The sequence below is a fragment of the Metopolophium dirhodum genome, chromosome 9 (genome assembly GCF_019925205.1).
Source record: "Metopolophium dirhodum isolate CAU chromosome 9, ASM1992520v1, whole genome shotgun sequence".
NCBI classification, from domain to species: domain Eukaryota; kingdom Metazoa; phylum Arthropoda; class Insecta; order Hemiptera; family Aphididae; genus Metopolophium; species Metopolophium dirhodum.
In genome coordinates this window covers 26,590,774-26,608,921 of record NC_083568.1, presented here as the reverse complement: position 1 = coordinate 26,608,921, position 18,148 = coordinate 26,590,774, and the positions used below count along the sequence as shown (strand labels likewise).

The 18,148-nt window shown below is 28.9% G+C and overlaps 3 protein-coding genes across 3 annotated transcripts; 1 reads left to right on the top strand and 2 right to left on the bottom strand.

The window, feature by feature from the left end:
* Nucleotides 1-1,498: 1,498 nt before the first annotated feature.
* LOC132952241 (RNA-binding protein 48) lies at nt 1,499-5,430 on the bottom strand. The gene is made up of 6 exons (XM_061024474.1): nt 5,007-5,430; nt 4,528-4,718; nt 4,286-4,453; nt 2,681-2,735; nt 2,487-2,612; nt 1,499-2,088 (listed from the first exon to the last, which is right to left on the bottom strand). The coding sequence occupies exons 1-6, from the start codon at nt 5,121-5,123 to the stop codon at nt 1,972-1,974; spliced, it is 774 nt and encodes a 257-aa protein (XP_060880457.1). The 5' UTR covers nt 5,124-5,430; the 3' UTR covers nt 1,499-1,971.
* Nucleotides 5,431-5,566: 136 nt separating this feature from the next.
* LOC132952240 (prolyl 3-hydroxylase OGFOD1) lies at nt 5,567-11,299 on the top strand. The gene is made up of 8 exons (XM_061024473.1): nt 5,567-5,889; nt 5,964-6,269; nt 6,333-6,541; nt 6,831-6,971; nt 9,860-10,056; nt 10,133-10,254; nt 10,343-10,524; nt 10,584-11,299. The coding sequence occupies exons 1-8, from the start codon at nt 5,868-5,870 to the stop codon at nt 10,764-10,766; spliced, it is 1,362 nt and encodes a 453-aa protein (XP_060880456.1). The 5' UTR covers nt 5,567-5,867; the 3' UTR covers nt 10,767-11,299.
* Nucleotides 11,300-15,291: 3,992 nt separating this feature from the next.
* LOC132952634 (peptidyl-prolyl cis-trans isomerase-like) lies at nt 15,292-17,802 on the bottom strand. Its single transcript, XM_061024970.1, has 3 exons — nt 17,520-17,802; nt 16,294-16,510; nt 15,292-15,662 (listed from the first exon to the last, which is right to left on the bottom strand). Exons 1-3 carry the CDS (start codon nt 17,718-17,720, stop codon nt 15,451-15,453), a joined length of 630 nt encoding a protein of 209 aa, XP_060880953.1. The 5' UTR covers nt 17,721-17,802; the 3' UTR covers nt 15,292-15,450.
* Nucleotides 17,803-18,148: the final 346 nt, after the last annotated feature.

Sequence of the window (18,148 nt, the reverse complement as noted above, 5' to 3'; positions counted from 1 at the left end):
ATAATATAATGAATATACTCTGTTCAAAATGAGATCAGTATAGGGCAGCCAAGTTGTGGCTTCGTCACGCGACATAATTCTACGCACCGCCGTAGAGGGAACGACATGTCAACATCTGGCCATCATGCACGAAAACTGTTCGCCGCCAGGTACTGATCTCATTTTGAACAGAGTATAGTAATAATAATAACAATTTACAAATACTTTCTTAATATTTCCACAAGGTAGTGTTCTTGGTCCTTTATTTTTCATTTTATATGTTAACTGTATATGTAATATAAATATAGATGGTAAAGTTGTAACATATGCAGATGACACTTGTCTACTCTTTACAGATAGCTCGTGGCCTTCTGTGCAACTTAAAGCAATATCTGAGCTCAAAAAAGTAATAAATCTTTTTAACTCAAAGAAATTATCTTTGAATATAAAAAAACTTATTTTATGACATTCAGTATTTACAATTTGGTTATTCCTTTTCAGGAACTAACAGTACATTGTTGTAAAAATGTCGCTGAATGATATGTGTAAAAAAATTTCAAGGGTCCAGTCTACCAGATATTTAGGTATAATATTTGACAGTAATTTTAAGTGGAACTTACATATAAATAATATAGTAATGAGGCTACGTACTTCACTCCACAAATTTTATAAACTAAAAAATATCTTGCCTGTAAATATATTGCACAATATATATTTAGCTCTATATCAATCAGTGTTCCAATATGGATGTTTAGTGTAGGGTGGACTATCCGAAATTTATTCAAAGCCATTACAACTTCAACAAAACAAAATTATAAGAATCTGTTTAGATGCAAAAACTATGGTAGGCTCAACAAATCAAAATTATAAAGAGTTTAAGGTTTTGCCTATTAGATCGGTTTACAAAAAAATTGTAATATTTTGGTTAGATACAAACAGAAATACATGGATCAATACAGAGTTATACAAAAATAAAAGACAACACAGGGCATTAGACGCATTTAGTAAAGTATGTAAAAATAACGTGTGGTCAAAAATTCATAGACTACCTTGGGCCTACTACATTCAATTCATTGGATTATGATATAAAACAGAAATTACTATACTATAAGAACAAAAATAAAAAAAAAAAAATAATTAATGAATGGTTATTGTGCAATTTACCCTAAATCAAATTCTTTTTATATTATAAGCTAAGTAAATAATTTTAATCTATATTAGTTTTATTTGTGTATGTTTGATTATAATGTTTGTTTTTATAGTTTTCTTTTTATCTTGTACAATTTCTAAAAAAAAAAAAACATTTATTATTTGTTTATTTAGTTTTATATGGATTTAAAATTTTAATTTAGTATAATTTCTTTTATTAATAATTGTATTACATAATTTAATAACTCTCTATCTCCAACACAAGCTTTGCTTATAGGAGATAGATAATCAAAAATGTTATCTATAAAAATAATTTATGTATATTCTTTCTTTCGATCAATAAAAAAAAAAATACATTTTCTATCAAGTATCAAAATTATTTTATTTTCAAACATATACTATCAAAAAATAAATAAAAATAAACATCCTTCTATAACTAAAGAACACTACTTCAGTTTATAACAAATTCCTTTGTTTAATATTATTAAAATTAGATTTTTCTTTAAATCTATTTGCAGGATAGTTGTTACAGTTACAGTAAATTCAATGAAAATGTATTATGATTGTACTGAATGTACAAGAAAAATTAAAGTTGTTAAAAATAAACCACTGGATCAATCTATCAATGACAAAAGCCATATTCCAATACAAAAGATTTATTTAAAAGTTTATCATATAAGATATCACTACCGAAAGTTTTTGATAGTTGTTTTATGTTTTTGTCGCATTATATTAATATATTATATAAATTTAATTATTAAATGATACATAAGTAATTAAAAATATATAAATAAAATAGTAAAATATACATAGACAATACTAAATTTATCTATTATCAAAATATCAATGGAATATAATACGATTAGGTTTTTTAGTTTTAGATTCTGGATATGGTGCACGCAGTTGTCTAGGAACAAACCTCAGTGTATTCGAATCTAATGGAGTCAAATCTTTAACATTCTGAAATACAATAATACAAATATGAATAGTCTTAGTTGATTACATAGAAACTAATGTAGTTGGATGGCATTTAGTTTCCATAATATATAAAGATACTAGAGTTAAAAATATGAAATACTTAATTACTCAAAGTGCTAAAGCCAAAACAATTTTCTTTTATAGTTTACTATTTACAAATAAACTATATGTGAGCATTAAAATCAAGTTAACGTTAATGTGATTTATTATTAAAAATATGTACTGGCACCACAACTATCAGTAACTAAGAACACATATTAAAAATACAATCATATTAAAATACAGGATTAGAGGAATTAAATGAGTGATACTGAAGTATGTAGTTGTTCATTTAAATTAAAATATATTATTTATTATTGTAGATGGTAAATATTACTTACAGATTTCTTTTTTATTGTTTCTTTTTTAGTGTTTAATGGATCAGACTTTGGTATGATATATGAACACTTAAGACCTCCTTCAAGCCAACGATTTTGTTTTTGAGAATTAGAACTACAACTTTGTAACTAAAAATAAGAAAACAAAAGGTTCAAATTAATACTTAAATTTACTGAAAAACATAATAATTTAATACCATTGAATCGTGAGATGAGCTAGAAAGATCATATTGTAATAACTCAGATGTTTCTCTAAAAAAAATTATATGTTTATAATTAATTATATATCAAATAGAAAGTAGGTAATTGTTGCTATAGGAATAAAATACAATAATACATGTTCATTTTTTTTAATGAAATTTATTTAAATAGGTAAACATTTCATATCGGAATCAGTAAAATGTGTTACAAGTATTAACTGGTAAGGCTAAAATATGAAGATTTTGAATTGAAATTTAATATGAATTTATATACAGTTGGATTCAGGGGCGGATTGGCCTATCGGGAAATCTGGAATCTTCCCGATGAGCCAGTTCTTGTGAGGGCCGGCCGGGCTGCTATAATTATTATATTATCGTTACAAAAAAATAATTATAATTTTATAAATTAATCATAAAGAGTCAAATTATTTTCAAAATTGTATGGTGTCAAAACATTCAGTGAAATTTTTTAGTATCTACAGTCATTCGTTTTGTAATTACAACAAAATAAGAAAATCGTTACATCATAAGAAATCGAGTGAATATCAAATGTTGTAAAAATATGAATTTCAAACGTTCATAAAATTTTAATTTGACTTTCTTGTAGACAATTTTTTTTTATAAGTGTAGGAAAACTTATGAGGAATCTTGTTTTACATTTTCAAATCTTAGATTTAAAAAGAACATTTTTTATGAATTGCCAACTCAAAAAAATTTGCAAATTTTCGTCATTTTCACTTATTTTGTCAATATTTGAACTTTAAATGCTTATAAAAAAAATTGTGACTATGGACTTTTAATTTTTTTCATCTGCCTTTGAAGCAATATAATAGGAGCCTTCTATTAAATTTTCAAGCTTTTATAACCAACAAATACAATTTTATTGATATTTATAAAAAAAAAAAACTAAAAAACATGGAAACTGAATGTGGCCGTAAGCAGCTCAAAATATTTGGAAAATGTTATGGTGTATAGAAAATGCTAATATAAACATTCAGTCAAAATTTCATGTAACTACAGTCATTTTTTCGAGTTGCACCAAAAACCAAAATCGATTTTCTCAAAAACAGATTTTTCGTAAAATTTCCCGTTTTTCCCTAATTGTTCTTTTGTTTTTCATGTTGCTACTGGGAAATTTTTACTTTTGACCCCCTAAGATACCAACTAGATTCACTTTAACAGAAAAGTTACTGTTGAAGAAAATCCAAGTACTTTTACTGTCCTAAAAGTTGATGACAGACACAAAAAAAGAAAAAAGAAATAAAATAATACATCATTGTAAAATCAATACATTCATCGCTCCGTTCAGAATCTAAAATGTAATAAGATTAAACTTCAAATTTAATTTAGGACAGTCTGAAGAACCACCTTATCTGACTAACCCAAAACTGTTATAGCTTTAATTATAGGTACCTATAATATATTTTACTATTTTAGGGGTGAAACTAAACAAATTTTGAAATTTGAGTAAAATTATGACCATTTTGGGGGAGGGAGTTTACATTTGCGGTGCAGGGCTGTTTTAATCCATATTTCCCAGAAAAAATTCGCCAATCTGCCCCTGGTTGGATTCAATAGTTTAAAATAAAAATCAAACATTACTTCTTATAGGTATGGTCTAAACCAATCTTATTAATATGTTTTTTAACTTCTATTACTCTCATCTGTAATTTTGATCTAGTTTGCTCAATGGATTCAAGTTCAGGTGCATAGCAAACATGTAAAATACCACCAAAAAAATTTTTTGTGTCCATTTGTTTTTTCGCAAATCTAAAATATTAACACGTTAAAATTCTATATAAATATATAAAATACGACAAAATTGAACTACAATTTTAATAGACCTGGCAGATTGTATCTGGATAAATATCACATGAAAACTATGAGTAAATTCTTCTTGGTCTTCAAATTGCACTTGTCGAATACGTAATATGTTACCATAACGCTTACATAATTTTTCCACTTCATCATGTAAATTGATAGATGGCACACCTCTGATCAATAAATGCTGCGACTCATCATTCACAGTGTAGACCTTATTATTATAGTCAAAGTCAAGTTTAAGGAATTTATTTATTTAAATGTCTATTTTTTTTTATAAATAGTAAATACACTGAATACAATACAGTTTTTCATAAAATTCAGAAAAGCTATGAATCTTCTTGGATTTATGTCGATACAATTATAGGTACAATAGAAATATTTTATTAAAACCAACTGTTATCGTTTGTACGTGAACAAATTACAACATAAGAATTATCTATAAATATTGACCAATTTAATCAAGGATACGTGGTTTTTGGTATGACATCAATCTTAGTACCTTAATTGCTGTAAGTTTTCGTCCCTGTCTATACTTTGGCCTATTTTCGCAGTACTTTAACATGTTGTGATGAGGATATGTCTTTAAAATTGAGACTTCTATATTCTGTTTAGACATTGTAGAAATTAAATTAATTAATTAAAATTTGAAAATAAAATCCAAAATTTCAGACAGATGAATGAACAACTATGTCATAGTAAAACCATGACCACAACAATACTGTAAAAATTAAAAGAACAAGTTTTAGTATAAGCAATAGAAAAAAAAAAACTAAAATTCAATTCAGAAAACAAATAAACGTATTATATTGTAATGACTATTATCAAGTGAGCCAAACAAGATGATACAATAGCTGAAATCAGAATGAATTCCGTGTTATAATCACGGGAAATTCGCGATAGTCCGTGGAGGTAAATCAGGTAATATTGTTCCGTGGTGATGCCGGGTTATTACCATTAGCAGCTAAACGGCCAATCACGTGATACCAGTATACCACATGCGCTGTTCTCGCGGGAAACACTGGTAATGCACCGTAGATAAACAAATAACCTTAAAACATTCAGTATTTTCAAACCTGACTTGTTTGAACTTCCATCTCGAATCTCGATACTCATTTGGGAACGCCGGACGACAACGGGTAACGGTCACTACGATATGACGCAGAGACTTGTTTCTCGTTGAACTTTCGGCGATTTCAGTGACCAGTCCCTCGTCCCTGTGAAAGTAGTCTACCTACTATAAAACATCCATCACCATTCTACAGACGACGTTATGAATACGGGACTAAAATTTCTAGTCATTGCATTGAACTGAAATATTATTTAACAAATTTGCCTTTAACGAACAACACTAGTAGTAAATATGGCCGACTCCAAATTTAATGGTTTGTATATTATACACATTAACATAAATATTTAACTCGAGATTTTTTTTCATTTTATTTATGTGATTTTATAGATGCAGTTACAAAACTAAATACACCATTTGATGTATATAAATTGGACTGTAGAAATATGATATCAAATGCCGATGCTTTTAAATTACGTGAGGCATTACTAACAATGACGTTTAAAAAAAAATCGTGTGATCTGTATTCGTTTTCTCAGTCGCCGGATTTCATTCGTTCCACAAGACTTAGGAAACCTAAAGAAGTTGAGCAGTTTTTAATTTTGCTGAAAATAATAAAAAACAAAATAGCTACTTACTTAAAAAGAAACTTTAATAATACGATCAGTGTATCTTGTTCTAAATATGATCGCGGAGGTAATTTTTTCCATTTTGATTTTATGTATGTGAAACCTTTAATTGTATTTTCTGTATATTTAGATTACTTACTTTGTCATGATGATCGTGTCGACGATAGGTCTGTTGCATTCATATACTATTTGAATTATGATTGGCTTCCTGAATGGGGTGGCACATTAGATGTTTATTCGGTTGACGACACAAGTTCTGCCACAGAAATCATAGGAAATATTAACCCAGATTTCAATTCTATGATTTTTTTCCCAGTTGAAAAATATACGTATCACCAGGTATGTCATTAAGTTTTTTATTCCAATAAGAGGATTCGCTGAAATATTGATTTTCTCTCTCAGACCCACACGCAACATAAAGTAAAATCACCTTTTTCAAAAATTATAGGGGATAATATTTTTTAGTGTTAAGACAATATTTATCAATTTTATATTTTACTATTATTTGACTCAAAATAAAATGAAAAATGTATTTTGTCTGTTTTGTATGGGTCAGAGAGAGGAAACAAATAGTGCGCTGACATCTTCATGACTATTGTAACAATCTAACTCATCTCTTATTTCATAGGTGGCTGAAAATATATCTACCTTTCCTCGTATTTCCATTAACGGTTGGTTCCACAGTGATGAACTATCTTGGGTAATGTATGACCAGCCAGTCAAGATTCAATCTCAAATTTTTACACCACATCCAGTTTCTTATGAAAGGGTATTTATACAACAGTTTAATTATAATATTAATAGTTATTTATTTATACAAGTTTCTTAAATTTTATTTTAATTTAAACATACATTTTCAGAATGATTTATTTTACATTCATTATTTCAGTCAAAAATTTTTTTGAAAATAATTAATAATAGGTATGATATTATCATAACTTTTTTGAGAAAAATTATATTTCTTACTATTTTTATTATTATATTAAATTTTCATTTTAGATTCTGAACGGAGCGATAAATGTATTGCTTTTACAATGATGTGTGTTTTTTAATTTTTTAATTAATTTTTGATTTGTGTGTCGCCACCACTGTTAATAAAACTACTTTAATTTGTTCAACTGTATCTTGTTCGATCGGAAGGTGAATCTAGTTGGTGCATTCAGGAGGTCAAAATTTAAAATTCCCAATAGCTTTCTAGTTATCTGGAAAAATAACATAAAAATTAAGAAAAAACAAGAATTTTTACTCAAAATCTATTTTGGTTTTTGGTGTAACTCTAAAATAAATGACCGTAGATACATTTTCACTGAATGTTTTTATTAGAATTTTCTATACACGATAAAATTTTGAAAATAATTTGACTTTGGGCTGTTTGTCAGTTCTCAATTTTTTTAGTTTTTTTTTCTATAAATATCAATAAAATTTTATTTGTTTGGTAAAAAAGCGTGAAAATTTAATATAAGGCTCCTGATATATCGTTCTAATAGCAGTTGAAAAATATTAAAAATAAATAGGCACAATTTTTTTTTATAAGCATTTAATTTCAAATTTTAACAAAATTTAATAATTATTTTGTAGTTAAACATTTATAAAATGTTCAACTTTTATATCTAAGGATTAAAAATTGAAAACAAGGCTCCACGTAAATAGGTTATATATAAATTACTTTATTTACAATTATATCATTAAATTATTCTTAGTAACATCATAAGCTAACTGACCGTCTTCGCTCAGAATCGTTTTTTCTTTTACAATTATATATCATTGAATTCAAATTTAACACCATCCATTAAAGTGACTGACTAATAACTTGCCCGCCTTTTATATTTTAATTTCATATTTCAAAGGATTATATTTAAAATCAATCAATTAGTTACACGTTGACGGACATGACTGCTAATGCAGTTATGCAAATTACTGTAATTTAATTTAGTAGTCACTCTGATTGGGCATAATCCATAGATTTTTATATTTTTTTTTTTTGCTTGAATTGTTATTAAGTCAACAAAACACATTAAGTCACTAGATAATTTCCAATATGTGGTGTGAAGCTATAAGAAACGCAACTGGTTTACCAGTTATGGCAATTTTACAACTTAAATTAGTATGACTGCTATACCAGTTACTGTTCGTCAATGTGTTAATTAGTTATATTTTAAAGGTTAGATAAACTAGGCATTGGACCAACATTTTGTGCATTAAATACTAAAAAAAAAATAATTCAATTTATGTACTATGTTAATATTAGTAATAAAATTAACAGTAAAAATGAGTTAGTAATTCAGTATTTATTATTTTTTTTTTTTTTTTGAAACAAATGTGTATTTACAACCGGTAGTTATTGTTTATGTATTTATATACTATAAGTAAATTTGGTAGCCTAACTAAAGTAACAAAAACATGAAATAATCCGAGGAGAGAAGCCCACAAGTGGGTATATATTTATAATTTATATAAATGTAATAAGGTTGGTTAACAGAAGATAAAGAGTGAGAATGATCGACTGGTGGTTTGTTGGCTGTGGCTTTTGCATTTGTTGGTTTTTCATATGAGTTGAGATATGGGTGTTTTCGGTTTAAGGTGTTTGTGCTGGTTCAGAAAATATTGGAGTAGAGTGCTTTTTGATTTTTCCAGCTTTATCTTAAGTGTGGTGTAGATTTTTGAAAATTTGACAAACCTTAGCTGTGCGATTTCTATCACATTTTGTACATTTTACGGGTGCCTCTCTTGTTTTAGAGCATTCATTAGTGAAGTGATTCGTTCCGGGAAACGCAGACAGTAATGACATTAGTTGTATGTTCGTACATTTGGCAATAGTAACATTGGGGAGGACCAATTGATCTTATTGGATATTCAAATTTCACAATTAAGTTGTAGATTTTAGTAATTTTGAGTATTTCACAGTTATTGGTGTTACAAGCAAGGTTAATATTAAATAAAGGACGTAGCAACTAGTTTGTGCGGTGAAGTATATTTAAAATGCTGATAACATTGTGTCCAAGGTCACTAAGGCTATTTATGATGTCCTGGCTAGGAGTGGTTAAGGTGATGTAGTACAACACGGAAAAGTTGGAATGAACGGAGAAGATTAGAATGGAAATCATAATCGGCTTCCATTAGATAAGAGCTAATGGTTGTAAAGTGGGCTCGTGTTTTTGACCATACAAAATTACTAGATTTATTAGCTCTACAGGTGAAGCCCTCTGGGCCCACCAATGAGTTAAATTTTTATTAATAAAGTCTGTTATGTTTTTTAGGAAAAATTTAGGAAGTTTAAAGTTACTCTGTTTCGACAAAATCTTGTTGGATGGTGAGACGGGTTGGTCGAAAATGTAGTCTTGTTCTTCAGTTGTTAAAACTTCTTTTTTTACTTTTTTTTGTTATTGTGGACCATTGAGTTTGAGGAAGACGATGAGAGACCTCTCTTTAATGGATTGTCCTTCATTTTCGATTTACAAACTGTTCTTGTTTATTATAATTTATAACAATAATACAATATGTGAAACTGTATTAGCCATTGGCATAATTATTAATGTCTATTTAAAAGTAAATTGATAAGATATGCAACACATTACGGAATAGCCGAACACAAATTATCACTTTGGCTGCCAAGATCCGAATGAATACAATATTTACAAATAATAATTTATATTTCAGTGTAATAACATCTCCAGAAAGTGCATAGAAGGAATATTTGAAGAACCCTTGTTTAGAGAAGCTATTAAAGAAACATTTAAGAAAGATGGGTTCATAATGTGCGAGGGATTTTTCAAACATAAAATGGTAGACTATTTATCTAATCATGTATTTAACAATGCCTTGAATTGGAAAATCAGAGGACCTTTAAACAAAAGGTAAATGTTTAGCCAGTGTTGTTTATTTAAACATTGGTACTTATATTATCATTATTTTTATGTATTATTATTCTAGGCATTACAAATATTTAGAATTACAAGATTTGCCAGAATCAATTTTGTCTGTTGTTAATTTGTTAAAGACTGAACGCATGTTTCAATTTTTCCAGGACTGCACAGGTCTGAGATTTATTGCTGGTAAGTTGAATATAAAAAGTTTTAATTAAACATCAGTCTTATATAGTTTTTATTTTTATTATAAATAGTGAATTATTTTTATTTTTAGTTAATATTGAAGTGCAAAGATGGCATGGTGGACACTATATGGTATCAGGCGGAAACGATGGTCTAGATGGCTATAATATATTGAGTGTCTATTTATTTTTTAGTCAGTGTTTTGGAAAAATGTCTGATACCAATAAAGATGATCTGCATTATGTATTTGAAGTAAAAAATACATTAACACCGGTAAATATATACTTAAAAATACTGAATAATTATTAATTAAATATTTTTTTCTTTTTTAGAAATTTGCATGTAAGCCCCAGCACAACACTATTTTTATGGTAAATCGAGATTCCAATATGAATTCACATGTTAAATATTGTAAAATAGTTGATGGTCATGCCTGGACTGTAGTTGTTGCTAATTATGTGATTCGTAACAATTTTGATTGTAGACTGGTACTACCGAGGGCAAGGGTTAACTAACAGAAGAATCAACTTTTATTTTATTTTGTTTATTTAATGTTGACATTACTACATTTATTTAACAATTATTTTCCTACTATATTGTGCTTTATAATACTTTTTTTTTAATGTTTGTGATTAGATCATTAAAGAATGAGTAGTTTTTAAATTTTTTTTTATCAATAAAGTGTTCATAATTTATACATAATTATTATTCATAAGAATAAGTTATATTTGGATATTAAATATTAAAATTAGTATCACAGTTTGATATTATATTATTATCACTTGATTAATTATATTCATTTATTGTAGTAAACTTACTATTTATCATTTACCTTAAATAACGCGTTTCAAGACATGTCTTGTCTTTTAAATAGTAAGGAACTCATAAGTTGTGCGGGTTAAACAACATTTTTAAATGTATAAAAAAAAATAATAATATATTGATGTTATCATATTTACAATTATTTTTAATGTTAAAAAGAATAATATATTTGTCTAAAGTTTATTTTAAAAGTGACTGAGTATAATAAACATATTGTGATATAAGACTAATATTATTACTATTTATTTTTATTTAATATACTTACATAATATTTTAACAGTTCATACTATATTAATTAATTACAGGTAGTAAGTTGTTGTCTGTTGGCATAGAACATAATTAAAACATATTTTATTTAAGTATGAATAAATAAGTTTATTTTTTTTTTTGCTAACTTACTAATTACTACTAAATTACGTATAGTGTATACTTAAAAAATGCTTATAACTTATAAATAAAATATTCTGTGGCAGTGTTGTCTGTTGGGAAAAGATTACAAAAAAAAAAACATCTGGATATGATAACAGATAAATCATTGAACATTTATGTAGAAAAAAAATAGATAATTTTTTTGAAAATTGTAAAGATAAATAATTATTAATTTATAAAACCTTAATATGTCATATTTCGAGTCGACTAAAAATTATTTGAATAATAAGTGGAAATACAACTTGAATATAAATAAAATAACAAAAAGTGGGTAGGTGGATGTCGCTCTGCTGTACAGTAGTTTACAAGTGGGCCAATGTATAATGGATTGTATTAAACTTGTATAATATTGTATATGCAAAACGATTCTGAAAGATCAGTCGGGTCAGAATTTGTCAGTCTGGGTATTTTATATTGTTATTTTTTAATATTTATTATATCCTGTAAGTTGAATTAATATTATAATATTATAATTTTATGTTCGTTTCTACGGTGATAGACAAAGCGTTATAATTTAAAATCCTATTTTCAGTGGTTTTTCGTGATTTGTCTGTGGTTTTTCACGTGGCATTAAATAACTATTGAAAAAAAGACCTCTTTAAAGTTCCATGTTGATCCAATTTGCTAAAAGATAAGGTACTATATTATGTTGAAATCGAAGCACTCCTGGTAGAAATTTTTTGATACGTTAATCTTTGATCCGCAACATAACGTTTGAAAAGTATCATCACTGAGTTGTCAACTATTTCTTGGTACTTTGTGTTAAAACATGAACTGCTTTACTAAATAACCGTTTTACTGCTGCTGGAAATAGAATTGTATTATGTTTAAAAAATACTTTTTAGTTCTTTGACAATTGAAATTCAATCAAAACATCAAGTTCTTTTTTTTTAGAATTTAAAAGATAGTGCTTGTAGAATTGCAAAATTCGAATTTTTGATTCTGAATCCGATATACTATAATGAAATCATTGTCCTGAATATTCTTGCATAAATCATTGTTAGTTATTACTTATTAGCCTAACCAATTATTTCAGCTGTAGGCGTGTAGAGAACGCTTTCCTAAAATCGTGGACAATGGGACATGGGTATTTAAAAGCTATTTATGTTGTAAGTAACTTGTTTTCGTAGAATTATTTTTGTATTATCACAATCGCCCACTATATAATATTCATTATATTTTAACCATTACCGTTGATTCGACAACGTTAATATTATTACATTATGTATTTTAATTACTGATTCAATGTAGAAATTCGCGAATCCGGACATCTCGGCGTGGGTCTATTTCGGCGTAGTCATTTTTTCATAAAATGATTTTAATCGCGTTTAGATAATATAATGCTAGCATTGATTATATTGTACCGATATAATTTATCAGTTTTTATCTCACTTTCGTCGGTTGGATGCCGGTATGCCGTATAAACTGTCTATAGTAATAATAACTATTATATATATATACTATGGGATTATTATTTGGCTTTAGCTTTTGTTGAAATTGACGACATTTACAATAGTGCAAACTTATTGTACGATGAACTGCCTGAAGAAATATTTCCCCTCTTAGAATGGTTTGAAGAAAACTACATCGGTACAGTTGTAAGAAATCGTCGTCGAAACCCACTTTTCCCCCCTATAATTTGGAACGTTCATGATCGCGTACTTAATAGAGAAGATCGAACAAATAATCATGCAGAAGCGGCAAATCGACGGCTTAATCTACAAATGGCAGTTGACCACCCGACACTATGGGCATTTACATCATGTTTAAGGAGAATACAAAGTGGCCGAGACACCTTCTTTTGCCAATTAGAAACAGGCTAAAGTCCACAAAAAAAAAAAAATACATCGACGTCGATAAACGTATTTTAAAATTAGTCAGCGATTGTGATAATCGTAATATGAGTTTTTTAAGAGGAATAGCACATAATTTGAGTATGATGACCTGAATATTTTTTATTCATGATTTTAATAGCATTCTCCTTATTTTAATTAAATTTGTATTATTATACTTAAATATACCTAATTAATAATTATTATAATATACAGTTTTGTATACAATAATTATTTATACATATATTTATATTTTATACCTAATTTCTGTAATGGCCCTACGCCGAGATGTCCTAGACCAAACCGGCTTAAAATCATCTCGCATTATCCCGCACCGGGATAATGAACCATGTAAATTATATGGTCCAAACATCCCAGTGCATTATTTTTCACACCGGTTCAGTCTAGCGAATTTCCACATGGTTCATTATCTCGGTGCGGGATAATTTTAAACCGGTTCAGCCTAGCGAATATCTATAATACAGGAAGGACGCTCAACTAGAAACTATTTATAAACATAAGTATTGTCATTGTACGGAATGCCGGTATGTAATTAAGCAGACACGGGAGCTGTTTGTGGGCGCAGTACCCAAGGGTTATTCAATATTGGCATATTTACACTAACATTACTAATATTCATAGTAACGCAGATTACAAAATAACATATTTTTAAAAATAATTTCTATGGAGTAACGCATAATTATTGTTCATATTTAAAAAAAATTTAGGTATATAGAATGTAGACATAATTGAAGGGACTATGCTATTCTAGTATTAAAAACCAATTAAATTTATTTTTGATTTCGAAAACTTTAGATAATGATCTATTAATATTATTTAAGTGCCGGCCTTACCATAGATAATATAATATTATCTATGGTCCTTATGGGTTCCCAGGAATTTATGTTATTAGGGAAAAACAAAAATATTTAGGTACGAAAATTAAATTTAATTCAAATTAATTATGACTATTGACTAAACCAGACTAAAAAAAATAATTAATATTATAAGTATCGTTATATTTTGTAGGGACCGGAACTTTACGTCATTTGCATCTTTTTTCCTAATGCTTACTAATTGCATTGAAGGCTCGTCTGTACAGAAATTTCATTCTTGAAATACCGAGTTTAATGGTACAATTATTATTTTGCATTTTTGCTTCTTTACGGAGTTTATTGCTTTACGGTAATTTTTTTGTATTTTTCTTGTTGAAAGTTACACTTTATTCTAAGACTTTCAGTTTCATTAGCTTGTCGATTAAAACGTAAATTTTTAGTCATTTTTTTTATGTTTATATATTAATAAGTAATTTTTACATTTAAAAAAAAAATTTTTTGGAAAAATCTGATTGTTATAACAAATGTGAAAAGTAAAAAATTAAAAAAAAAGTACCGTTACAGAGACACAGTGCTACATATTTTCCAAATTAAACACATTAGCGGTTAATATACAACATATATAACATTATAATACATAACATCCATGTTCCAAATACTAATTTTTAAGTCGGTATCTAGTTAGTGTTCAATATCAATGTACTTGTTACCAGCAGGGATGCCTGTAGCCTGTTAAAACCATTATCGGTATACATTTTAAGAAACGGAAACGATTAAATTTGAGAAGTCAATTTACAATAAATTAACATAATCAGATATAGCACCAATTCATACATTTACTATGGGGTAATGCACTATAATATTAACCTACAGCATGATATTAAATATTGAACATTATATGTGTACTATTAACCAGTATAGAAATTGTACAGCTAAGTGCTGAAGTTTAAAAAATATGTATTATGAAATATACATAGTAATATAACAGTAGTAAGATTAAAATTTATCATGTAGACATTTCCTATAATAAAAATGGTTTACAACTAAATAAAATGTTATGTAGTTTTATTGACAGGATTAGGAATTCAGAAATGTTTAAAAACATAAATAAAAACAAAATATAATATTAACTATTTAGAATGTATTTATCAATTTGTGTATCCAGAATACCACACACATAAGTGCATCAAACATTTTTAAGTAGACCACATATTTGACATTAATTATTGTTTCAAATTATTTAATTGATACGTTTGACATTTAAATGGAAAGCAAAAAATTTAACTTAATTGTCCACAATTAGCGACCTGGATCTTTTTGGTAGTTTTACCACTCTGAGTACCATAGGACTCGATTTTCTTGACAACATCCATACCATCGACAATAGCACCAAAAACAACATGTTTGGTGTCCAACCACGATGTCTTTACAGTGGTTACGAAAAATTGACTACCATTTGTGTTGGCTCCAGCATTGGCCATTGACAGGATACCTGAAATTATTTATTTTGTTAAATAATTATTCGTTTACAACTAAAAATTAAACAACTTGATAATAGTGATATTGATATAACTACAGAGCCACAAACTACTATAGTAATTTTAACTTAATAAAATGCAGTTTAATTATTTTATCATAGGTACCTAATTAAATTAATTTTTGTTGAATGTTTTATATTCTAATATTATTTTAACATTACACTTTTTTTTTTTTTTAAGGTGTCTCTAAGTTTTACTTATCTCATTGATCCACATTTGCATGATTTTGTTTTAATGAAATTGTTAGGTGTTAAGATTTTAATTTATTAGTATAAGGTCAATGAATAAATTAAGTTAGTTATTGGCATTTGGTTATATGGTTTGTAGTATTAAAGCAACATTTGTTGCTACATATAACTGGCATGGATTTTTATAGGTATTCACAATAGAAAATGTTTGCACAGGTTAACTTCATCTTAAAATATAAAAATAACATATTGATACGGAAATTATATAATCGAATTGCTTAAATGTAGTCTTTATGCATTTTTTTTTTTAAACATTAAGTAGTGTGTAAAATATTTGCACAGCTTACAGCAGCTTGTAAACTCATGGGTAAGATGAATACAATTAAAAGTAACTCACCAGGACCAGTGTGCTTCAGTGTAAAGTTCTCATCTTCAAATTTGTTTCCGTAGATAGATTTTCCTCCAGTGCCATTATGGTTGGTGAAATCACCACCTTGGCACATGAAGTTGGGAATGACACGATGGAATATGCTTCCTTTATACCCAAAACCTTTTTCACCAGTACACAAAGCACGGAAATTTTCAGCAGTTTTTGGTACTACATCACTGCGGAGCTAAACAAATAAGAAAAACAATTAATGTTAATATTTAAACAAACAAACAAACCATGACTTATGTATTTGAATACCATTATAATGCAATTTAATAATTATAAAATTTTGTCTATGTAATTATATACCTAGAGCAATATCAGATCAAAATAAACGTCATATCATTTAGATTATATGAAGACAGTTCATACAAAAAAAAAACATATACAGTTAAAACAGTCATAAAAAAATGGAAACAATAGCAGCATGATTGATGAATGTATGAGAGTAAAAAAGTCCTTGAAAATCTATGACAGTGGTTTCTCACCACTAAAGGTCCATGAAATCTCAATTTATTTTAGTTTCTCAGATGAGAAATCTATTAGTTTATATGAGTAACTCAGTATTTGGGCAACGTGTTGCACACCAACAGTTATTCGACCCTTATAGTGTAAAACACGTGACTTCAGTCGAGATCAAATGCCTCGCGACAACCCATATTCGTTGAAGAGAGAAGCCATTAAGGACGCGTACATCTGTATCAGCAGACCTACCTCATATATAACGGACGTTCTAATGTATTTACAGTTGCTGAAGTGACAAAGGGGAACACCGGAAACCTATTAAATATGGCGTCATCCAGACATTATTTCAGCCGTAGGTATTTCAACCGAACACACGACAGGATACGGGAGTCACTGTCGAAATGTTGGACGCGTTCCAAAATTCGGAGACAAGAATGTTCGACGAAAAAATGTAGAGATCGAACGCAGAGTAAACAATTTTCCGGATTTCGATATTTCAAGTCATCGTCAAGGCGTCAGGCGAGCGCGAAAGGGTAGAGCACAAGACCAAGGAAAATATGAAAATGTCGATTCCGCGTGTTTTGGCGTGATAAAAATTAAATTCGGAGAGAAACGCACGCACTTCATGAGATGAGAGCAGAAGAAATCGGAACGCGTCATTGTCAAACGCGTTAGAGTAAGTCGGAAACGGCGACGACCTGAGAAAAATGTATGGCGTCTCCACTTACCTCAATCGTGATGCGGCCCAATGGCTCGTTGTCGGCAGCCATGTCGAAGAACACTTTCGGAAGACTCATTTTGGCGGTTGGTGGTTTCGATTTCGTTGAGTATAAAAGGAATGAAGCGAGACCTCCGGCGTACGAGTGATTCGGAACGGAGCAGTATTGGAATTGCCGGCGGGTGAACAAGCGAAACGTGGTGGACGCCATTATGGTGCTCTCGTTCGGTTTTCGAGGTTATGCGGCCCACAGACGCTACGACGTCCAAAGAGATTGGAAACTCGTCAGTGAGTGGCGACTGTGCGCGCGCCCGTCGCGCCGCGACGTACGATCGTAAATCGTCTGAATTTCAGGTCAGCTCGGCGGGGTCACCGCGGTTGCGTATTTCGACTTGTCGTTAATATTTTTAAACACCATGTCGTCGTCGCACATCGATTATTCCTCAGGTATTCGTGTACTTGAAAGTTGAAATTAGTAAGTTACACCCGATACACGACAGTATTATAATTCATAACTACACTATAATACATTTTAATGTAATATTAATATTTAATAGTATAATTTATCCTTGATCGTTATTTTATCGCGGAAGCAGATAGCATTCCAATTGTCCGAAATTCCGAATTCACGATCACGCG